Below are 21,600 nucleotides of genomic sequence, written 5' to 3'. Positions count from 1 at the left end.
ATTCCTATACACATGTATTCCTTTCTATTTCTCTGCAAATGTTTACAAAGGTATTTATTCCTTGAAAAGTTCCTCAAATGTAAGCTTACAATGAAAAATATTCCCCACACGTGTGTGTATATATATAAACTTATTCTTGACAAATTAACAGTAAGCAAAACATAACTGCAAGTCACAGGAATTATCAGAACTGAGTAAACCTCTATGTCAAATGAATCTGATACTCAGTGTTCTTCAATACCTATAGCATACTAATTTTAGACTTGGACAGAACAGTAGCTTCTCTCATTGAATCAGTATTGCAGGGTGAATCAGTATCACCAGGTGCACTGGCAAACAACTGAAAATCTTTCGTCCTGTAAGAAGTGATAACTAATGCAGCAAAGTTCACAATCCTGTGGAAAAAAAAGACATTCCTACACAAAGTATCAACAGAAAAGGAACTGGCTTGCCAGATAAGTAGTTCCAGAGTAATTATGTACTTAACTTTGTTTATGCAACTTATTTACAGAAACAGAGTTTGGAAAACTAAGTAAAAGATGAAGTGAGATTAAGGTCACAGTCTGTATATCAGAATTATAAACCTGTCTGAAAATATTCATCTTACTATATGCTCATTATCACAAAGTAACATATCAAGGTACTCCTTAAGTTAGATTCCACTTCATAGAAAACAAAGCCTTAATTAGGGTTGCTGTTTTTGGTCTGATCTCTCTAAATGAAGTACAGTTTACCCACTAAATAATGCAAGCACAAATCATTTGTTTAAAAAAATTAATCAGTATCTTTTCAAAATCATGGAAAAGTATGTACAAAAAGCTGAAGTAGAAGCAGTCAGGGAAAAAAATATGAAAGAATAACACATCACTGGAAATTCATAGACAAGGCATCAGTTCATAGATAAGGCATAACTAATATGTTAGTAGCTCTCAAAATAATTTAATCGCCCATTTTTAATTAAGTAGTTTTAAAAATATATGCTTGCTTCTGTTTTTATATTTATGTATGTGTTTTTTATATAATGTTTATAGAGTGCATAAACATTTTTCAGTGTATTGTCAGAGGCACAAACTTTTCTCCAAAGCAGGACAGGATACAAAAAATAATGTTTATTATTTTGCTAACATTTGCACAAGTGCCATATTAAAAAAAAGATGAACAAAATAGGCTTCCGAAGTTGATGTATGCTTCGGTCTTGCACATGAGATCTCAAATGTTTGTTTTGCAAAATTCATATAGAGTAAAAAAAAATATTTTCACAACTCTACTTAACATTTTCCAAGCAGAAGTTACAAAACAAATATGCCCACTTGGTACCACAGTGACTAATGGATGCTTGACTTGATTGCTTGCAAATGCAGAGACTTAACGTGGCTTGAAATGAAAGCAGCTTTGAACAAAAAGAATGTAGGTGATTCTGAAACTACAGAATAAAGCTTTTAATTCCTTTAAAAAATACTAACCTGTTTTCTGAACTAGATGTAGAAGTACTAGATGATGACAATGTATGAGAATTTGACATGCGTGAGACAAACTTCTGGATGGTGTTACGAGATGGAGCTTTGATCCTCGAGCTACGCCTACTGTGATATTTCTGGAACAAACTCTCAACCTAACATCAGAAAAAGATAGCAACAGTCTTATTTATGCTATGAATATCTTGTAATTAGAAGTCATATTACTGAAGTGTAAACTACTGCTAACAGGAAAAATTTATTCACCTTCACAATAATGCATTAGCAGTCGCAGCAACAATTTCAGAAGTCTTACTACTAAAAAGATCACAAGAAACATTTTACACCAAAAACTTATCTGCTTATTGAAAATAAGTAACAGCTTCAAGTATATACACAATTACTTCAAAATACCCACATTTTTTCATCCTTTTAGCAAATCAGTGAGACATAGCTATAAATTTTAATAGAAAATCCCATCATCAAACTACAGCTCTCTATTATTTATGCAGTTATGTCTTATATTTACAGGTATTCTTTTCCAATTACAGAACTCCTGATACTGAATTAAAGATATAATTATAAACATATATTCTTGTTGATTTTAAATGTAACAGTTTTCAGCATGTTTAAGATAGTGTCTTAAAGATATTATGGAGTGTATTGTAGATCATCATTACATCTATTAGAAATTGATTACCTCAAAGTTCTTCAGCGTCTTCCTCCAGAGCATTGGGTCTGAGGACTCAAGCTGAAAGACCCTCAGCATAACAAACAGCAGATGAATACAAAACGTCCCACGGCCACAGCTACAAGTCTGCAAAGAAGAGTACATCCTAAGGTTCTACTGACTTGGTAATTTTGCCACATTTAAGTGTATCATAGAACATACCCACTCCTGAACAAAAATAAGTATTTCATATATAAGCATAAATGTTCTCTGGCATTCTTGCATAGCCTTACAAAAAAAAAAAAGAATTCCTAAAATATTACTCAGAAATGCACACATGATTGCATAAAATTACAACACCAGTTTTCAACTTATTTTCTCCCCCACCCCCCCATTTTTTTTAAATCAACTGAAGCTATTTTTATGCTTCATACTGGAAGTATGACATCACAACATGATATCAATCAAACTTAAATGAGATGCTTCTGTTCACCCAACCTGAATGTGTCCCAATACTACATCACATTAGTACCAAGAAAGCCTAGGAAAAGGATTTCATTATGGGTATGAATGAAATTATCACACTATTACAGGAGTTATGTACTTGTCATTTATACACATCCCATGAATAGAGGAATTAAGTGACCAAATTTTAGCCAAGAATATGTAAGACATGTAATTCAGAGCCACTTCTGGGAATGAGTCTTTTTTCTTTTACAAAAGAGAAACTGTAGATAAATGTAATCTACAAATTACAAACTGATTTTGGTATTACATGAGTACAGATTACAACTTTTAAACATTACTTTATAGAAGAGTGATCACCAATTGAACTAATCTGGCTTTGAACAGTTTTGAGAGATTAACTATGAACTGATAAAAGCTACAGACAAGACAAAAATGTTCCCTACCTGGGGCCCAATAAACACTCTGTATTTATTATCAGGGCTGTCGCCTCCAATTAAGAAAGAGTTGGGTCCTATCTGCTGCAGCAAGTATAGCCTGGCTCGCATCACTTTGTTGACACGGCGATTTGTCTCCTCAGGGCTGTACGGAGAGAAGCCATCTGGAGATGGGGCTCGTCGAGGTGGTGTTATCCGTCCGCTCTGAAACTACAGAATTGCCTCCGTCATGAGCATTCAAAGGACAGAAAAATGTTTAAATAGGTATGGTTTATTTATTTATTTACAGAATAAGAGTCCCCAAAATCTGGAACTATTATAATCTCTTTGACTATATGATTTAAAAGGATTACTTTTCTCCCATGCCCAGTAGTCAAAGGCAGAAGAAAACTGAAATTCTGCAGCTGAAATTTGTCTGACATTGGGACACAAAAGGAGTCTTTCGAATTGGTTCTTATTTTCATGTAGTCATTGGTTGCCTTACCATATTACTACTGAATTATCATTTATAATTTCATCCAAAGATAATCAGGGACTTATTCCTCTAAAGGATATTATTCCATATAGCTGTAACACTAATATATTTCATAGATGAAAAAATGCTATGACTATAGTTTTAAAAAGGGAATATAAGTTCAACAAAGATCAAAAGTTTAAGAAAATGCCAAAGAAAAGAAAAAAAAAAATACAGCTTTCTCCCTTTTCCACGATGTAAGCAACTTTTAGATGAGGATGCTTTGGGGTTTTTTAATATTGTTTCCCCATAATCAAAAAGTCAAAGGCCCAAATATTTTAGTAAGATTGTCTTCATTTAAATTCTTCTCATTTCTAACATTATGAGATGCATTAATGGTTCCATTCTATTTCAGATCTTCTGCTTTTATTTGTATGCACTGAATTCTATGTTAGGATGAAAGTAATATTGAATTCACTGTCCATCATATAAGTAAAATATAAACTGGACTTTTAATGTTTTTAACATGAAAAGTTACTATAAAACAAAAACCCCAATCAAGTAAAAATGGTTGTTTTCTTTTTTTTAACCTTTCAATTTCTCTTGTCAAGAGAAAAAGGACCAGTGCTGCTGTGCTGTCATTTCTGATACTTGCCTCTAGTACATATTTTCAGTGATACTGGAGAAACTTGTTTAGAACAACTGGAAAATAAAACCAATTAGATCTTATTTATCCTCTAATTGCACTGTGAATTTAACTGTTGAGGAGCATTTTTACAACCAGCCAGAGTGTTAGATATTATTGCTCAAAATATACCCTTGGATCTTCTTTAATTTTTGATCTTCTTCTTTAAGCCAGTTACTCTTACTCAAAACATTCTATTCTAGATGTTCTCTAGAATGCAGTGATAGTAACTTTAGACTTCTAACAATGTACATACATAAATCTTCCCTAATCTGTACATAAAAGTAAGTTCTGAAATAGAGGATCAGTACAGCATACCAGTAAGACTTTTCTACAGGAATTTTCATCTCATCCACAGTCCTAACCTTAATGGAATATACCTGCCCCAAAAACTGAAAGGCAGGAGAAATTAACTACAGTTATTAAAAAAAAAAAAGGAAGAAGACAAGAAAAAAAACCCACCAACCAACCAAAAAAATCCAAACAAAATAAGAAAAAAAAAATAAACCACCCGACCAACAAAAAACTACCAGCACTTCTTCCTGCTAATCAAACTAAGAGGATATACATGCATTCATGATTGAGTACCTATTTTTCTTCATTTATTTCCGAGAAATAAATTAAAGTAGGACTGAAGGAAAAAGAAAACTCACATGAGAAATACCACATGAGATATGTATGTCACTCAAATGATATCCTGTAATAACCTCTTTATATCAGCACTTTGCTCTACAGAGGGAGGACCAACTGCCCCTATAAGCAAAAGATTGTAGAATATAGCCAAATTGAAAATTACATCACAGCTTGCAACTTACAGGCACTGGAGATACCCTTTTTCTTCTAACACCTGGTGACTCAGATTTAACTGTCCTAGCAGATGATGAAGAGGAACTGCTAGGAGAAGGACTTCGTCTTCCTTTTTGTGTAGGTGAAGAAGCAGTGTTATGTCCTTCAGCTTGAGGATCTAGACAGAGTTTGTTCATTTCTGATCCATCTACTTTTCCAGGGATAGGTTTCACCACCTTGCAAGAATTAAATCACATGTTAAAATGATTAATTAGTAATTTCAAATTAAAGCAACGCAAATAAATAGATAATTCTTTTGCTGTAATTAAGCCATTATACAGATATCCAAATACTTCTTAGGCCATAGTACTAACATTTGAGAGGGATTAGCTTACTGATCTATACGCAACACAATAGCAAGAACCTTTCTTCCTGTCTGTTTGTGCAGCTTATGTTAGTTGTGCAAGCAACTGATTTGATTCTCAAAGTACTCCTGTAACTATCAGTCATGATACCTCAAAAAATACTGTTTCCCCATCTGGACAGTAGAAGCCACACGAATTTTCTTCTCTACAGGTACTGTGCTTATTAAGAGCTATAAATACTGGAGCCATGCATTCCACATGGCACCAGCTGAAAAATAGCAGGGTTACTCTTTCTTTAACACAACACTTTTGCAAAATAAAGACTTCAAACATGGAGGTAATCCAGGAAAATTAGGTGTGCCGTTCTTTGTAAAAACCACAGCCAGGTTTTTTTCTGCCATACAAGCAAATTAGCTACATCACATCTGGTATCTGAGCTAACCACTATGCATGGTGCTGCACAATGTAGATAGAAGGGGTGCTCAAGCAAAGTACATACACAATAGTACTTTGTTGCATCAACACTAAATTTTGACATTAAGAATTGGACTTCAAGATAACTTTCAGCTTTCTGTCAGTCAGACCCACATAACGCATAAGAAGAGTAACAATCCTGAGAATCAACAGTTACATTGGGAAGATTCCGTTTTAGTTCTTAATTTCTCAAAGTCTCAGAGGCTTGACTCAACACTGGAAGGAAGTTCCAAACAGCAACTCAGAAAAACAGAGCAGGTCTCTCTTAGAAAAGTTCCAGAGGTCTCTTTAAGTCAAAAACTGAAAGGAGCTTTCCCCCCTCAGGGTAGTAAGAGATACATAGACTCAGTGCCCAGTTACAAAAGTGAACAGGACAAAAAAAGAGCAGTGAAAACCCTTTTCCCCCTCCTACCAATTAATTCAGTAATATCAAAAGCAGTAATGCCTCTCCTTGACTGGAAGATCAAAATGCAAATTCATGTACCTATGGACAAACTACTTGTGCCTGAAAACATCAAAAATGTCAAATTATAGTAACTGAGAATCTGGAGTACCAAATGTTGTATTAACACACCCACAAACCTCAAGGGAAGTGGGCTGAGCAAGGAAATAATTTCAAGCTATTCAGTAACCAAAAAACATTTACATTTTTGAAGTTAAATTGTGTTATTTGTCCCTTTGAGATAATGAGGTTTGGTGCGCTTTTAAGTATTTTCAACATTATTTCTCACAACAGAACCAACAGAACCTTCTTATTTCTGTTCCAGAAAAGCTGTCTCCAAACACCTGCCTACTGCATCAGATGACCTTAACTTTACACTAGTGGTACATGGGAGTCATATCAACCAATTGCAACTATGTTCATAGGTAAGTAATGGCTATTAATTAACCAGCATTACGCTGAATAGAATTGGAATTAATCTTTAATATTTCAGGTTTGATCTACCTATGTTTCTTAAAAGCACTTCCAAGTCATTTATGCCGAAGCAGTACCCAAAAGGCTAACAGAACACTGTCATGCAAACTTCATCAGAGCTGAGAGCTGGCTGAAGGAATAGACAAGTTTCTGTTTGACCCCGGTTTCCGCAGGTTTCCACCTGGCGGGCAGCGCTCCCTCGGTCGCTGGATGGCAGCAGTGCCGCAGCCGTGTGCGACGGCTCACTGATCAGCACCGCGATAACGCCTTCGCTTAAAAATAAACAGCAAGAACCGCGGGACATGGAATTCAGTCAGCCACGCTGTTCTGCTAAACACCGCGTAAGAAACAGACAGGAGCACCATAATCAAGAGCAGAAAAATTGTTAAGAAAAAGAGGTTTCTAATAGAAAGACATTTAAGTGATTTTTATTTGTAATAGCTGTTACAGATACTGTCCTTCCATCAGTGCCACTTACCACAGGGCCTCTTCTGCTTCTTCTTTCCAGCCATTCATGCTTCCAGGCTGGCATACATGTTGCCTTGAGTTTCTCCCTGATCATGCGCTCTTCTGGGCGGTCATCCATCTTCTGCAACCCCCTAAGGGTTTCTTTATTCTCCATGTCACGACTACAGCAAAGAAAAAAAAGTCAGAAACACAATTAATTTCAGTTGAAATATAATGCACAGAGTATTCTCAAACTTTGTGCCACCCTATTCTCCCTCTCCTTACAATGCAGCTGCTAAAACATTATTTCCACAAGACTGCAAGAAGCCTTTTAAGAGTTATAGCTAACCTCTTATTCTGTGATTTGAAGCAGAATACCTGTTTAGAGGGATATTTCTTTAAAATGCATGCACTGCTTGTAGCACTGAACACCCAGTAAAAATGAAGATCTTGGCAAATACAAAACCAAAACAAAAATTACCTTCTAAGTAATGTCATGCCATTCATCAAAGGTTTCACAAATGTTGCAATGGTTCATGCATTCCTTTCTCCATTTTAAAATAATTTACAAAATTAATACAGATTAAAGATAAAAATTTCCCATAATCATAGGATGCACAAGCATGAAACTATGTATCTAGTGCCTCTTTATAAATTAACTCTACTCAAAAACAGACAACTCATAATCTAATACACAGTAAGTATCAGAGAATAATAAAATGGCCTGGGTTGGAAGAACCCTTAAAGATCATCTAGTTCTGAGCCTCTCACTGTGGGCAGGGTCACCTCCCACCAGACCAGGGTGCCCCATCCAACCTGGCCTAAGATATATTTAACTAGACACAGAAGTCACAAAATTAAGGCTAGCGGCCTTCCAAGTGACTAATGACTCAAGACCTCTTAAAATCAGTAACAGCAAAATTCACAGCATGTTCATATCTGTAAAATGAAAATTTGATCCATCTGGGCTTGTACTTTTTCACCTACAGCAAAGTAGTTCCTTGTGATTGCTGGCAACAACAAAAAGGCAAGAAATACTGTCAGACACTGAAAAACAAATATGAACAGTCTGGAAGATTTCCTGATTCTGTTGAGCTATCTGCTAAATCACCAAGAAAACCACATTCTTAAGCAGTAGCACATGATCCCCACCCATCTTCTTGAAGCCAGTGCTCTTTCAAAATAAGCAAGCTTGATTAAGCCAACTGTCAGAATGAGATTTTATTCCAAAAATAATGTCACAACTTAAAGAGGGAGAGTATATAATAATTTAGCTACAAGCACTGCTTTCTTCCATGCAATCTCATCTTCTAAAACATTTAACCATGCAGTCAGAACTGCATTTATGTATTGTATGATGACCTAAAAATATATTGCCTGCAATATTCATTGCAATAAATTGATGTTAAAATTACAATTCCTATCTTCAGCAGCATTGTATTACTGAGGTCATTTATCACAAATAAATGCACTTTAAAGAAAATGAGAAGTTTTTGCAGGTCAGAAGGAGAGTACTGTTTTTTTTTTTTTCTCCTCTCATTGTAGAGACAAAGGAAACAAAGGATTCTGAGGCAGGAAATAATACTTCCTGTTCAGTGCTGAAATGTAATAAGCAGATGGACACTGTAAAGAAAATGTATTTTCTTTCAAGCTAACTTATAAATCTACTGCTAATAACTGATTTTAGATATGCAGAACTGTGTGATTAAGGACTTAAAAATGCTTATAAGTAGAAACACAATCCACCTAAGAATTAATGTTTTTTCAGAGGTTAAGCATTCATGCTTGCTTAATTTTAAAAGTAATGCAAATGAATTCCATAACATTGCCTTCTAGATAGACAAAAGTAGTCTATGTAACCAAACATAATGAAAACATTAATGAAAACTAAAGATATTATAGCAGTAGGTAGAGTCCAAATGAAAAAATGTGCCCAAAAATTTCAAATGTGTAAAAAGAGTAAACTTTAAATTTTTTCCCCTCAGTCAAAAAAATCTGTACAAGGACAAAAAATATTTGATAAGAACATAGCTCTGAACTAATACAGGTGCAAGTTAAAACATTATTTCTTTTATATTAGTTATTTCATGGCATGAACCATCTCAGTTGCATCAATACTTCATATACTAGACAGAAAACACCACACCAGCAGTGAAAGAATGACAGTATTTCATTTGTTCATATAACCATGATTAACTTCCCAACTGATACAAAAAAAGTCTTTTAGAGGCCCTTGGACTCGAATTCATGAACAATGTAATACAACAGTAGAGGCTTTACAATCTCTGCTTGTTCTTTAAAAAGCAGAAGCAGCTATCTTCCTCTCATGTGACAGCTAAACCAATCTACTCTTTTCTGCACAAAGAACTCTTGTGCTTTCTCTACACGCAGGTGGGAATGACCAACTGTGTCTGAAAGCTTTTGCTTAGTAGATCAGTTATCTCATGCAGAATTTAAGTTGTATGTATATCCATATATATTTCTTTTTACTTATAGAACACAACTTTAGTGATCAAAACAGCTTATTTTATATTTTAACTCAAGCCTTGGCTAAAATAGTCATTAGAATATTTGTACCTGCTGGATCTGTGGAAAAAATATTTTTCCCATGACTGCACCAAACTCCTACATACTGCAAGAGACCCTCACCTTGTGACCCTGAACCTGCACAGTTCAGGGTTTGTTTTTTTTGTTTGTTTTTTACATCTTAAGCAAACTCCCTCATCTGTTCCAGGAAGCTGATGTTTTTCTACACAGCAATGTCTAGATTGCCAGTATCTAGATCACTGTACCTCAGCACAAAGTAAAAACAAGAAATCCAGAGTATATTCCACACCTCCACTTCATCCTGCAGTGTACAGAGTATTTTGATCTTCACAGAGCAGCATCTATTTTTGACAGCCACATACTTGAGTGACTCTCAGGTAGTGTTTCATTTGAATCACAGTGCAAAGCTAATGAGCAAACTAAAACTTCAGAGAACATGCTTGAACCAGGACAGCCTTACATTGCTCAACAGCCCACCCTCTGCTTCATTAGGAAGCAAGGATTTTGCTCTTAAATGTTTCAGCTTCTCATGAGTCAAAGAAAAAATTATAAAATACACTTTTTTTTTCTGATAAATTTTAACTTTTTAACTTTGCCTCCCTCCTCCTTAAGACAACTCCAAGTATCTTCTGAAATCTTTGTATTGGTATTTTCAAACCAACAGACACCAGCTGCTGGATTAATAGTCAAGAAGTTCCAAAGAAATGCGTGTAAACTGAGTTCTAGAGTACTGAGCAAGGTCAACAGTTTAATGGAGTTTAATGCATAAGATCACTGATCTACACTTTAGTAATTCCATTACTATGGATTATTTGCTTCATGAACTACAAAACTCAACACAGTAAGATTAACACACTGCATGGAAACAATCACTGCAACATCTTACACACCAGAGAAAGCAAAATGTCCTTCGTTTCTGTATCTTAATTTTGAAAACCTGCAAACAGCAATTGAGTAGCTAGATCATTAACAACTTGTTTTCTATGGATCACTGACTCAGTATTTTATACTGAGGTATGCATTCCACATGCTATTTTCATGAACTATGGTGAAGTACATAAGCAAACTTTACTTCTAAGAGCTTAGTGAATTCAGTACTAATTCTCTGCAAATATTTTTCTTACAAAAGTATATAATGGCATATGAAAGCTCAATTATAGCCCCAGTTCATTTGTCAATTGTACATTTTGTTGTACTTCTCAACAATTAGATGTCTTGGCTTCTCTGCTATCTTATATGGGTAAAAAAGCTTTATCCAATAGCCAGACTGGACCACATTTTATTAGCAGCAAAAGTAACTTGCATATGAGCAGTGGTCAAACCATGGGGAACCAGAAGAAACATTATGAATAAAAGAGGTCACAAAACAGCTGTGTCAAAACAATCAATGGAGTTAGCAACAGGTGTGATGGAAGAGCACCAGATGAGAAAGAACAAATACAGCAGACATTTTATAACCTGTCCAATAAAAATGCTATCTATTGTAACAATCACAACTGGAAGTGACCTTAGATGGGATATAAAGATCTCATTTTGAGGATCTTAAGCAAGAATTAAAAATATGGTCACCCAGCTAAATGCAATCCAAGCCTCAACAGGTCCCAAGAACACTAGGCTAGTTGGCCACCAGCAAGGATGCATGGCACATAGGAGCAGTGCTCAGTGTGAAGAACAGGGACAAAAGAGTTAGCCATTCCCTGAACTGAGGTTAGCTACTAGTATGTTGGGTAAATTCTTGCCACAGTTCCAGCACTGCTCACAGTTTCTCTTTTGCCATTAAGTACTTCTAATAAAATCAAGATTAGTAAATAAAAGCCAGAGCAAGACGTACAAGCCATGGTCTGACCTCCTGTCAAGTCTCTTGTTCCTTCTCCTGATGATGTGCTACTGCTGACATCCATCATCTAACCATATGTATCCATTCTAACAAATCAAAAGGTATGGCACATATGATGAAAAACTTCACAGGGAACTTTCTCAACCTGGTAATAAATGGCAGTAACGGCCACTTAACAGAATTGAAGGTGCTACTTCCTAGAGACAAAGGTACTTGGCTTCCTAAAATAGTTACAGAGACTTTAGCTGGATGTTATAGAAGTGTGAAATTTACTTGTATTATTCTGTTAAGAGTACTCCCTTGAAGGCTGGTATGTCAAAAGGTGTGATTGTCAAAGAGAGTATTTTACTGCTAACAGGACAATATTCACAATCAAAGCTCTAACTACACAGACTGAGCCATTCCCTTCAGCGGAACTTCACAGGCCCTGGTCAGGAAGGCTCATCCTTCCTCTGAGCCTCAGTGATGAAGGCTCAAAACTCCAAAGAGGGATGTCAAAACATACAGGGGTAGATTTCCTGCACAGATTTTCTAGCTCCTATGAAGTAAAATTCATCTATGTAAAACATTTCTTTTATTTCTTGATCTGAAACCACCTAGCTAATCCTTTGAGATACATTACTCAGTAGCCATGGAAAATGAGTCCTCCTACAAAACAAGAAACAACAGCCTCCGTTTGTATTGATACTTGCTACAAAGCTAATGAAATGGGCTTCGCTTCTGTGTATTTCTTAAAAAAGCTATCAGACATCTCTCACCAGTATAACAGAAAGTTCCTAGGGCTCTCTAATTCTTTCTATCATCATTTAGTCAGCCAGTCGCAGTCCAGATTGATCAGGGTGTACACACAGGTGTTTTCAAAACAGCAGTAGTGTTACATGATCTCTCGGACTCTACATTTCCATACTAAATGCTTTACAAAGAGAAGCTGGTACTTTATCTCTAAAACCCTTAAAGTTTATGCCATTATTGAACAGAATTTCTAGGACTTCCAGGAGGTAGATAATTTATATTGATACAAGAGACCCAAAGGAAATACTAATTATGTAGTTCAATTATTTTAATTATGAATTTTGCTTAATATACCCAAAATGAGATGATAAAGGTTCATATACTTATTACTATATGACAAACTTCAGCATCCCAGCAGAGAGCAGAACCCAGTATGCCCAGTTCATATTATGCCAGCTGAAGAGAACACACAAGCCTTGTCCCCAACGTGGTGCAACATAGCACTGGGTCTTACTTCAAAAACAGCAGTAAAGTCATTACAAAGACTGAACAGAAGTGCTCACTGACAGCTATATGATTAATCTGCACCAAGTTATAGGATCTCACACATAGTTGTTAGGGATTCTTTCCCCCAGGTTAGCCCACCAGAGCCATCCTCTAGCTCTTACTTAAGTGAAAGAACAAGTTTTTACTTGTTATATATCATGTAAGTCAACTCCCTTTTTAACATAAACAAATTCTTCACTTCTAGAATGAAGTTTAATCTCTTAGGCACCAAACTGATCTGTCACCACAGATTCATCAAGGCTGTCCTAGCTCAAATTAGGAGTACTAGTTGAAATGTGATTGGCCAACACATAGAGAGGATCAGGTCAGAGAAGATACGGCCCTTGCTGATGCAAAAGTCAGAAGCCATTAACAGAAAGAATTAAAGGTAGGGTAAAACCCAAAATACAAGTCCTTAAACAAAGTTCTCAATGGAAATTATTTTTATATGTCAGTATGTCAGGTACATATCCTACTGCTTCAAGTGTCTGTCCTATTTTTCCAAGTTAAAAATTCTTATTTTATATAAGGTGACTGTCAGAGAGGAGTAAAACATGACCACACATAATGCACTCTGGGATTAAGAGTTTCTTAGCCAATTTTACTCCCCTGTTGCCAGCAGAGAACATCAGATATTTCATACCAAAAAAATTATGCTTTGAATCAGCTTAAGATATTAGGGTTAAGCAGATAAACCTGCACGCTACATTCTCCACCTTCAATGAAAATGGTGGAAATAAGATAGGATACAAACAAGTAACTTGGACAGGATAAGCTTTGTGGAATTTAAAAGCTACAACTTACTAAATTATTTCTGTAATAGTTATAAATAAGAAAAAATTTAGAATGTCTTGGTGCTGTTCAAAATGGCAGAATTATCAGCAGATAACAAATGTTCAGAGATTACTGCTGGAAAAGTTCTCAGCAAAATATGATCATAAAAATAAACAATGAAAGAAAGCAAATAAATAAACTGAAGGCTTATATATATATTATTTCTAGAAAACAAACATAACATCCTCTATAAATTTTAGGTCTTAATGACTGGTTAGTCTAGCCTCACAGAAGGAGACCAGGGATGCAGAAAGAAATTTAACAGGACTCCTCCTGCTCTCTTCTGAAGAATTATCTGACTGACATGCTTTCATGATAACCATTATTTCTCACCAGGGTTATATTTGTTTTTTAGCATACACTGCTGACAATTACAAACAATTATCATTGTTATCAATTAGTTATACTGAAGTGGCAATCAGAAATCATGAAGCAGGCCCCTGGTATTCTAAGCATCCCAATTTGGTTGTTTAATTTATGTTCTGTTACTTGGTACTCATTTTTTAAAGTTTAAGCTTTATTTTTTTTTTCCTCTTTTCATATTTCTTGTCTATATACTTATCAGTCCAAGTCACACTGGGAAGTTATATCATTAGTACGATATGATATAAAAATAGTATGCTATGCTAAACAGGCACTGAACTTGCTAAAGAGAGATATGTCTTGCTCACTGACAGTCAGACCCATTCAAAAAGGCCTAGTGCTCTGAAGATTCATGCATACACTGAATTTTGCTCAAAAGGCCAAAGTGGACTAAATGTTTCCACAGAGATTACTGACTGTCACAAGAAGTTTTCCTACAATGCAGAAATAACATAAATTCCTTGCAAGCCTATTCTGAGTAACTGCTGGGTGAAAAAAATACAACCCTAGCAACCACAAACCACTTATGGTAGATACATATTGAAGAGCATTATCTTCTCTCATCAGAGAGCTACAGGAGACCTGGCTCTCACCATGAAGATCCAGATTTAGGTTCTGTAAATCCTTAATGCTCACATACACAGTGGTTTTGCAGGTATGGAGTGCTCTGTGCTGACCAGGGTAGTTTCCTTTGGAACAACGAGACCTTTTGGTGGTACCTGACAGCTAACCTAAGCACAGGCCAACTATACAGTAAATACAGCCACTTTAACAACAGCAGCAACTATATTGCAAATGTTGATTTTTTAAGACAACAACAAGCTACTATGACCAAAAAAAAAAAAAAAAAAAAAAAAAAACAACAAAAAAAAAAAAAAAACCAGAGGAAAAGACATTCAAAACTTCTGTGAGCATATGGCTTAAAATGACATAGCCTCATAAACTCCTGTTTTGTCTTCTTTAAAATCTACAGAATAAAGAGAAAGTAAGTACAAGAGTCTTAGCAGATGAGGAAGAGAGTGTTAATGAGACAATTTGTAAAAATTATAAAAATAAAAAAACTGTGCAGTTAGCAAGCAATAAAAATATTTTTCCGTAATAACGAATCAGGGCTCTATAACAAAACAAGAAAGTCAATATAGGACAGCAAATATACTCCTTAAAAATATATCATTGCTTCTTATAATCTTCAGTGGGTTCCTGAGATTTTATTTTAAAACTTTGCTGCTTTCCGACCTTACTTATAACAACGTATTTAAGTTTTTAATTTATAGCAATGCATGCTCCTTACGAAATGTAAATCTTGATGCTAACTAGAAATTACATATTATTGGAGTAATAATGTAATGAGCTCATTTCCATATGATATGGGTCTGGGTAAAGGAAATGGGTATCTTCAGTATTTCTTAAAAATTTAGTTACAAATTGCAGACTCATTCACATTGCAGTGTGAAAGCATAACACAAGAGAAGCATTACTTTATGAGAATTCCAGCTTGTCATCAGTGCCTTGAGGAAAGACACTGTTCCATGCAAGTCACATTTGATCAGAAAGAAAGCCTTTGCATTCAAATTTTCAGATTAACCATTTAATCCCAGGCTCCTAGGCACAATACATTCTAGTGTGCACAAGCGACTGCTAATAACAGTATCATAAAACATGGGCACCCCTCCATAAACAGAGAAAAATAACATTACATTGATCTAGAAAGATGTATCATAATCTAATTATATAGATAAATACTGCACTTACACAAAACATACTAGTATATGAAAAAGAATAGTCTGATTTCATAAAGACACACCATACAAGAGGAATTTGAAACAGTAAGAAGCTTTATACAGTACTTGAAGGATGATGTAAAAGCAAGAGCTATTAGGTCAGCTGGTATCAGTTTTCCTATCTGTGAAAGTCTTAAAAAATGAAACCAGCAAAACTAATTCATTTTTCTCTAGTGACATATACGTGCTCCTTCTAAGACCAGGTTCATGAAGTATTTGAGATGAAGTGCTTAGTCCTAAAGAGACCCTAGTGATGAACAGAGATGCCTTAATTATGTTCAGATTTCAGTTAGCACACTGACTGCCAGCAGACTATTCCCAACCTGAAAGTTCTGTGGGCCACCAAAAACTGTTATCCCTCTGCTTATAAAAACCGGTGCTCAGAACGTACAGGTCTACACACTGACTTTCTGCACCCCACTCTGACCACCATCCTGAGTTCTCTAAACCTATGGCTCTGTTAATTACAGAAAAAGAAGAAAGTGGAAACTGGGGGCAGGGGGGGAGGGGGAAAGTAAATTGCACTTCATGCAAAACATCATCAGATAGCATTCACTTAATGTGAATTCAAAATGTTGTGGAGGAAGCTGCGGGTGGCACCTTCACTTTTGCCTTTCAGCAGTCCACCAGAAAATGCTTTGTCTACTAGTAATTTCTTGCATTTATTTTGGCAATTTTTGACTCAAACACTTTTTAGTGTTCCCATGCTTGCCAGCTTTAAGAAATATTATCTCTCCTCCAGGATTGTGTGGAGTGATTGTTTAGCAAAAATTCTTAACATACCATCAGTTTACTGATTACACCACAACTCTGCACACTGAAAGCCACTCAATGCATAAGGCAGTACAAAAAGATTAAAATGACCTATTGGAATAAATAAACCACACTGTGGAGCAATCCCAGATATACACTGATATTTAATCATCTCCCATTACTGCTTTATTCAAACATTCTGCTTTGTACTTACAGTGTAGCTGGAACTACAGCGTAGGTATATTTGGTACTACAAGGTTGTTGTAGTTGGAACTACAGTGTAGATGGAACTACAATGTAGTTGGAACAAATCTGTCTATGACCTCATAAAGGACTTTGAAATCGCAAAATATATTGACTATAAATAGCAATATTTTAAAACAAGTAATGAACACTAAGTAACATGAGTAACCTCTATGTCACCTGTATGTACAGTTTGCAGAATGCTGAACAATTTCCTGCTGCTGTTAAAAACACTTTTGAAGAAGAATGGAGGAAGGCTTTTTAGAACTGGATTGTTAATATTTTACTGTCCTCTGTAATTAGCACCACAACTGAGCAAGAGTAATTACTGCTCATTACTACATTCTGAGATCTCCTCCCAAAGGTAACTTGGGAGCATGGGGTTTGGCTAGGAAGGAGTTACAATAATAACTTAAACTTTCATACATTATTGATTAATCAGAGTAGCTAAATTTACCTTTTCTTTTTATTCATCCAAAAGAATCAGAGAAGGAGGAAAAAAAGTTGTGAAAAATGTGAAACATATAAAAAAGAATAAACACAGGCAATCATGGAACACAAGTCTTGTGGGCATACAAAGGAGTTCAAACAACTATAAAAAGTTAAACAATTGAACTGAAGAAAATCTCTAAAATACTGATTTAAAAAATACTAACAGCAGCACTCACTGCTTGCTTTATTACCATGCATAGGTATTACATTAATGTAACTTTACAAAAGCTTCTTCATTTATCCTAACCCACAGGCACATAAGAAGAAATAATCTTTGTCTTTGAAGGAGAAACCTCACATTGCTGAAGCTACAAAGAAGTATGGTTACAAAAGAGCTCATTTACTTTCTCCTTGAGAAAACTACTGCACTGTTTATAAGACAAGCACCAAAGGTATTTTCAGTGTGTTTCATGACAATCCAATTATTTGGAGCACAGGAATATACAGATATATATACACTTCAGGCAGAGGAAGCATGTTTTCAATTATAAATATCTTTCATCTATTTACCCTTAAAAAAAGAACTTAAGAAGCAGAAAAATTATGCACTTTAGCTTCACCTGGGATTTGATCTAAATATTTAATATTGGCAGTCATCATAAATGCAGTAATTAGTACTGCAAATAGTGCATGATGACTGATCCTTCTTTATAACTATCTGCCCATTAAACTTCTTGCTTCGTCAGAAATTGACTGTGAACATTCAAGACAAAAGGTTTTGATTTTCTTTACGTTATTGGCAAGTTAAGATACCAGTTACCATTTAAGATGTATTTTTCTTTAGTCACTTAAAACCAACAACTACTCAAATCATCTTTCAGGTAACTGGCAGCAAGTCTGTGCCCATCCAAACTTTTCAACAATAAAGTTGAAAGACTTGACTTTCAAGACTTTCAAGTTGCAAGAAAAGACTTCAAGCCACGAACCAGCAACCAAGAAATTGTTCATTAAGAATTGCCATGAAATTAATCCATGGTAAAGGACCCTGAAAAGTTGTAGACAAGAAGCAGTTAGTAACCATTTGTGAAGTACCCTCAAGCACTGCTTCAGCTGAGATAGCAGCACTCTGTGAAGTTCATGGCTTTAAAGGAAAAAAAACCCCATTAACACACAAGTGTATTTTCAGATTTTTAAACTGCTCTCCCACATAGCCCAAAAGATAAACATTGTGCTTATTCTGCAATATTATACTCTAGGCTTTTGTGGACTACTCATGTAAGCTCATCAATGCAACCTTCAAATATCCATCTCCTGTTCACAGTTGTGTTTGACCTCTACCCCATCTAAATTAATTGAACTGATGGAGCAGTTCTGTGAAATTTACACATTATTATTAAGCTTCCATTTTGAATACTAAAATTATAAAAGCAAAATCCTTTCATGAGTATTCTGAATATATGAAGAATGCTGGGATGCTCCCATATGAGGTTCACAATGTCTAAATATTCATGCACTGTAATGACAACATTTCCTTGCTTCACTACTGCCTCCACATCCAAAAGAATTAACTTAAAATTTTGATATAAAACATGTGGTTAGCTCATGAAACACTAAGGCTTACCTGAACTTTACAGTGACAGTGTAGTACTTCTGTAAGACCAGAAAAGCTGAATGTACTAAAGCTTTTATAACATTAACTCTACTAATAAATTTAAGGTATGCATAAAAAGCAAACTTTCTCCAATATGCCAAAATTAAAATAATTACAAACATTTTTGATTGGTTGAAACATCACAACCTCACAAACAAACAAAAAAGTTCCAGGGTTTTCTCAAAATTCTCATGACATGTATTTGAGAAACTTATATAAACAAACATCTCTCTGGAAGATGACATTTCACTATTACACATAAGAAGTATGGTCATACTGAAATTAGAATTTCAAGTAAGTAAATCTGGACTTGTTAAGAAAGCCTTCTAAAGTAATTTTACAGCATGGTTTTCAACTGTCTTTCTTTGCAGACATTATTTCAAAACTGTACCTTTGTACAGAGAAGCCCTGCCTTTCTTATTTTAGTTCCATTTGTTAACCAAGCTGTTAATCCTGGAGAAATATGCAGGTTCATGGTTCAGAAGTACCTGTTCCACAACAGAATCTAATCAAGTCATATATCAACTTTCACCTTTTTTTCCTTTATTTTTAAAGATGTCTTCCCCCACTGTGCAGATTTGGAGACTACTAGTGTAATTCATGTGGCTGCATTTTATTCACTTATATTTGGCCCTTCATACCTTTAGCTCAGAAGTCAACTCGCAGAAACATCCTCAACTGAAAGCACTTCATTATCTCAACTACAATTTTTTTACAGTTCTCAGCATGCCTCATTAAAAAACCAATATGCCCAGTCTACCATCCATTTGAAATAAGCAATCCAAAACAAGGAAAAGTCAAATTACAAATACTTTGGTTTTATTCCACCAAATGATTAACAACAATCATTATTAGGAATTAGTGAGTATGATACAGGCAGCAGTGGAAATGAAAACATGTCTGTAATTTACTTAAAATAGTTCAAAAGAAACTTCTGTCCTGAATAGCACATGCTTTATTCAAATTGTCCCAGCATGCTTTTGTTTTTGTCAAGAAATATCAGAACTTTGATTTTCAATTTTACATGTACTGTACTTGGAATATTTTGGGATTTTTGTGTTTGTTTTTTATTGGAGGTGGTGGTGGTTGTTAAGGAAGAAAATAACTTTCAGGACAAGTTAAAGCTGTACGGGAAAAGCATGTGTGCTTTGTCAATCCCTGGTATAAGAGTCTCATTTATGAAAGGATCATGAACAAAAGTATTTCATATTCTGTTTTGTTGCTACCAATATATAAAGCATTTTAAAAATCAACATGTTAAGCAGAAAACCTGCTACACAAAGCTCTATGTACAGGACAGTATTTTCATAGTTATTTTAAGTTATAAAGCAAGATGAAAGAACTTTTTATGCTGCTGCAAGCATATCATATATATTCCTCCCTACGAGGAAACTTTAACATGAGTACTGCTTTAATGCACAGATATGTTTTACCCGTTACCTGGATCTTCCTGTGTCCTAACCTTTAATGCTGCCCTCCAGCAATGTTGGATTTCAGACAATTTCCATTCAATTAATTCATGATAAACACTTTAACGACAAAAAGAAAGAAAATGTGGTCTTGTTTATGGACACATCTACCTGCTCTAGAGGGATATAGCACAATTGCAACCCTCATCTCCTAGAGCATCTCCTGGTTTTTAATTTACCACCTAACATGGTCACTGCAACCAGTGTGACCAAATTCACACTGGATAGAACACACAAACCACAGACTGGAGGCCATGCTGCTGCCAAGTGCCACACTTAAATGTAGTCCAGGTGTTTGTGAGAAAATGCCCTTACAGCAGTGTGATGTGCATCTAGACTCATGAAGACTGCTGTGCTCCCCTTCTCAGGGCAGGGCACACTTAGACTTGACATATAAAGCTAGCGTAAGATTTCAAACTGAAGCCGCGATTGAAAGCTTTGTTTTCTATGCAGTTAACTTCAAAATAACTACTTTCTGAGGTCAATTTTTAAAATTCATTTTCCTAAAATTAAACATACTATGAAATATTGAAAAGCTATTAAGAAAAAAAACTGTTTAATTAATCTTTTAAAATCTGTCATGCATAAAAAATTGCAACATTTTCCCTAGTTAGCTCACTTGAAAACACAATATTAAGTAGGAATACTGAATTTTGTCTCAAGAACTCAAGTACAGCTGACAATTTTCTTGTGAATATTTCAACTCAATCATGTACTCATACAATAAAGGGGGAATTCGACACTAAGTCTACCCTATAGACCAGAATTGAATTAGATCACAAAACAGAAAAATCAGAACTACATTTTTCTGCCAGATAAAGCAGCTTCCAGCAGGTTGCAACAAAGTTCTTAGACTTTCCTATTTACAAGCAGAATGTGACAGAGCTATTAAAGTATTTCTAGCATTATAATGTAGTCTTTAAAAAAAAAGCTGAAATTAGTCTCAGGGGATGTTATCAAACTGAATGTCACATGGAACATGTGTAAATTGGAGGTTCTAAGAGGTTACTGAGAGTTTACTCCAGCTGACAACACAGAAAGAGTAAAAATTGCAAGTTTTTTATTTCTTTACCAAGCAGCTTTCAAAAATTTGTGGAATGAAAAGCAAAAAAGTTAAACCGGTTTTTCAGAGTATTCATTTTAAAGCAAATCTACTTAAGGAACATACCCAAATTTAATTTCTTCTTACATCCTTCTCTGCTGGCCTGTATCAATTAAAGAAAAGCCAAGGTGCTGGGTGTACTTTGTCAGTTTGGTCA

At 35.2% G+C, this 21,600-nt stretch overlaps 1 protein-coding gene across 15 annotated transcripts in view; it reads right to left on the bottom strand.

Annotated features, from left to right (window-relative positions):
• MAP3K1 (mitogen-activated protein kinase kinase kinase 1) overlaps positions 1-21,600 on the bottom strand; it is a 69,130-nt gene that overhangs the window by 26,689 nt on the left and 20,841 nt on the right. For all 15 annotated transcript variants that reach the window (XR_010994609.1, XR_010994608.1, XR_010994607.1 and 12 more), the window contains exons 2-6: positions 7,185-7,335; positions 4,981-5,187; positions 3,036-3,236; positions 2,155-2,271; positions 1,464-1,612 (exon numbers count right to left, since the gene is read on the bottom strand). Coding sequence is in view for 12 of the 15 variants with exons in the window: in XM_068177262.1 (XP_068033363.1) it covers positions 1,464-1,612; positions 2,155-2,271; positions 3,036-3,236; positions 4,981-5,187; positions 7,185-7,335 (825 nt within the window). In the remaining 3 variants the exon portion in view is untranslated. The remainder of the gene's footprint in view (positions 1-1,463; positions 1,613-2,154; positions 2,272-3,035; positions 3,237-4,980; positions 5,188-7,184; positions 7,336-21,600) is intronic.

This window comes from Anomalospiza imberbis, chromosome Z (genome assembly GCF_031753505.1).
Source record: "Anomalospiza imberbis isolate Cuckoo-Finch-1a 21T00152 chromosome Z, ASM3175350v1, whole genome shotgun sequence".
Classification (NCBI taxonomy): domain Eukaryota; kingdom Metazoa; phylum Chordata; class Aves; order Passeriformes; family Viduidae; genus Anomalospiza; species Anomalospiza imberbis.
This window is presented reverse-complemented; position numbering and strand designations above follow the sequence as displayed.